Below are 2,305 nucleotides of genomic sequence, written 5' to 3'. Positions count from 1 at the left end.
CCATCCCAAAAGAAAAGTGGTCGCGCACACATGACATTGAGGGACGAAGATATGGACATATGAAAACAAACTTGTTAGAGTCCATAAACAGGGTGTTAAAGGGGGCAAGAAACATGCCCATTACTGGACTGGTAAAATTTACATATAGTAGACTGGTTCAATATTGCGTGGAGAGAGGTCAATCGGCTTCTAGACAAGTTTTATCTGGTCATACATATTACAAAAATGTGATTGAATCATTGGCACATAATGAATCCGTGGCAACAATGCATACTGTGCGTACATATAATGTTGATGAAACTGTATTTGAGGTTGATGCAGGGTTTGAAAAGACGTATACTGTCAACCTTACTGGTCGGACATGCCAATGTGGACAATTTAAAGCATTTAAATATCCCTGTAGTCACGTTGTTGCTGCAGCTTTATCCATTCGACGAAATCCCCAGAAATATATAGATGATGTTTTCAAGACTTCACAATTGGTCAGCGCATACTCATTTCCATGGGAGCCAATCGGCAATGAGCAAGCAATTCCACCCACTGCAAGTCTCGTGGTCATACCAGATAAAAATATGTTGCGTGCAAAAGGCCGTCCAAAGGATACAAGAATACGGAACGAGATGGATGAGGTTGAAACGATTCCGTCACGCAGGTTATGTGGCTTGAAGGGTTCTAGAGAATTAAACCTGTAAGAAAAATGTAACAAATTTCATTACTAAATACTGAATCATTAAGATGTAATGAATTAGATAATTACAAAGAACATATACCTGTGTCCGAAATGCCAGTCGGGGTGGGTAGGCTGCGGAAGAGGTGGTGCAATGGGGGGAATCTAATCCAAGCGCATATCTGGAGCAATACGTGGCAACCACCCATAGTACTAATCCGCGGGTTGGTGCACACGCATAACTGTCTAAAAAGATGGGCGAGAACCGCAGACCCTCAACTGTATCTGCCAATGTCCTGAAAGTCCCCTCCCAGAAGTGGAATGTAACGACATGCAATTTTTCTTCCACCCAATCTGTCAGACAGTAGCCATGAGCCTAATAGTCGCAAAATGTGTGCCCAGGTGTAACGCCTCACCTCATCAGGATCTTCTGCAACTGGGCCCCAATCAGGATATATCCTATGTATGTATGAAATACGTAGATCTCCATCGTGAATGTCTGTACCCGCAATTAGGGCAGTCCCAAAAACATGCTGACACACTACCCTCTAATCCAACGTTGTAGGTCCAGTAACTGCCTGCCCGTCAGTAGGCAAACCAAGTATACCAGCCACGTCCTGTAATATGATTGTCATCTCTCCCTGTGTCATACGAAACGTGTGTGTCTCTGATCTCCACCGCTCAACCAAAGCACTGATCAGAGTGGTATCGATCTGAAAGAAAAACAAAAATAATAGAACGTCCAGTATAGGTAATTTCATTAAGTAATTTAAAATTTACATACCTGAATATAACTCATACATGCCACGTGTATGAAACCACCCTGTGTCAGATAGTCAGCGACGATGTCTGGTATATCGTCAGCACGAGGTCCACCCTGTAGTTTCTCGCGCCTTGTCTTTAACCCCATTACCTTATCCTCGTTCCACACAAGCTGTGAAATGTGAGTGCGCTGTGTCCTCTTACGCAGTACCTCCCACCTATATGGTCCAGGAAGTACATGCGTACAAGTATCGGATGGCTCAGCATCACCATCGGATCCAGATCGCGGGGACTCCGACAAAGACGAATGGGCCATAATAGAGTACTAGTATATATGAAAAAATTATACACAAATTATTATTGATATTATATTAAATTACACTAAATAAAATTTAATTGCACTTTATTAAAAAGCATTTAATTGAATTGAATTGAATTAAGTTATATTAAATTCAATTAAATTAACGTCAATAAAACTAAATTAAAGAACATTACATTTTTCTAATTTATATTTAAATAGATTAAATAATTTAAATAATTTAATATCAATTTAAATTAATATTGCCTACTCTATTATTTTTTAACAAACTTTAATTACAATGTAGTTTATTGAAAGGTCAACAATATGTTCATATGTGTCATTCATATAAAATTATTAATTGTCTCTAACTAATTTCTGAGTTCTCTAACTAATTTCTAAGTCAACAAATTAATTCCTATCACCAGCATATACAAATTTATAAGTAACTAACTAATTTCTAAGTCCCTGTGTAATTTCTAAGTCACTAATCATTCTCTTATATAGGTCACAAATATTTTTCTAACCTACTGACAATTAATTTAAGTCACTAATAATAACTATCATATATTTATTGC

General features: G+C 38.0%; 1 protein-coding gene across 1 annotated transcript; it reads right to left on the bottom strand.

Annotated features, from left to right (window-relative positions):
• Positions 1–942: 942 nt before the first annotated feature.
• Positions 943–1,745, bottom strand: LOC133312541 (protein MAIN-LIKE 2-like). Its single transcript, XM_061513759.1, has 3 exons — positions 1,452–1,745; positions 1,226–1,380; positions 943–1,126 (listed from the first exon to the last, which is right to left on the bottom strand). The coding sequence occupies exons 1-3, from the start codon at positions 1,743–1,745 to the stop codon at positions 943–945; spliced, it is 633 nt and encodes a 210-aa protein (XP_061369743.1).
• Between the last annotated feature and the right edge of the window lie 560 nt (positions 1,746–2,305).

This window comes from Gastrolobium bilobum, unplaced genomic scaffold (genome assembly GCF_033153095.1).
Source record: "Gastrolobium bilobum isolate Gb01-03AN ecotype WA unplaced genomic scaffold, APGP_CSIRO_Gbil_v1 utg20371, whole genome shotgun sequence".
In the NCBI taxonomy this organism is placed as follows: Eukaryota; Viridiplantae; Streptophyta; class Magnoliopsida; order Fabales; family Fabaceae; genus Gastrolobium; species Gastrolobium bilobum.
This window is presented reverse-complemented; position numbering and strand designations above follow the sequence as displayed.

Excerpts from the sequence above, each read along its gene's own strand:
- LOC133312541 (XM_061513759.1), bottom strand. The coding sequence starts at position 1,745 with ATGGCCCATTCGTCTTTGTCGGAGTCCCCGCGATCTGGATCCGATGGT. Across the intron at positions 1,381-1,451 it reads CATGTATGAGTTATATTCAG|ATCGATACCACTCTGATCAG; the intron begins GTATGTAAATTT and ends TTTTTCTTTCAG. Across the intron at positions 1,127-1,225 it reads GCAGTTACTGGACCTACAAC|GATATATCCTGATTGGGGCC; the intron begins GTTGGATTAGAG and ends ATACATACATAG.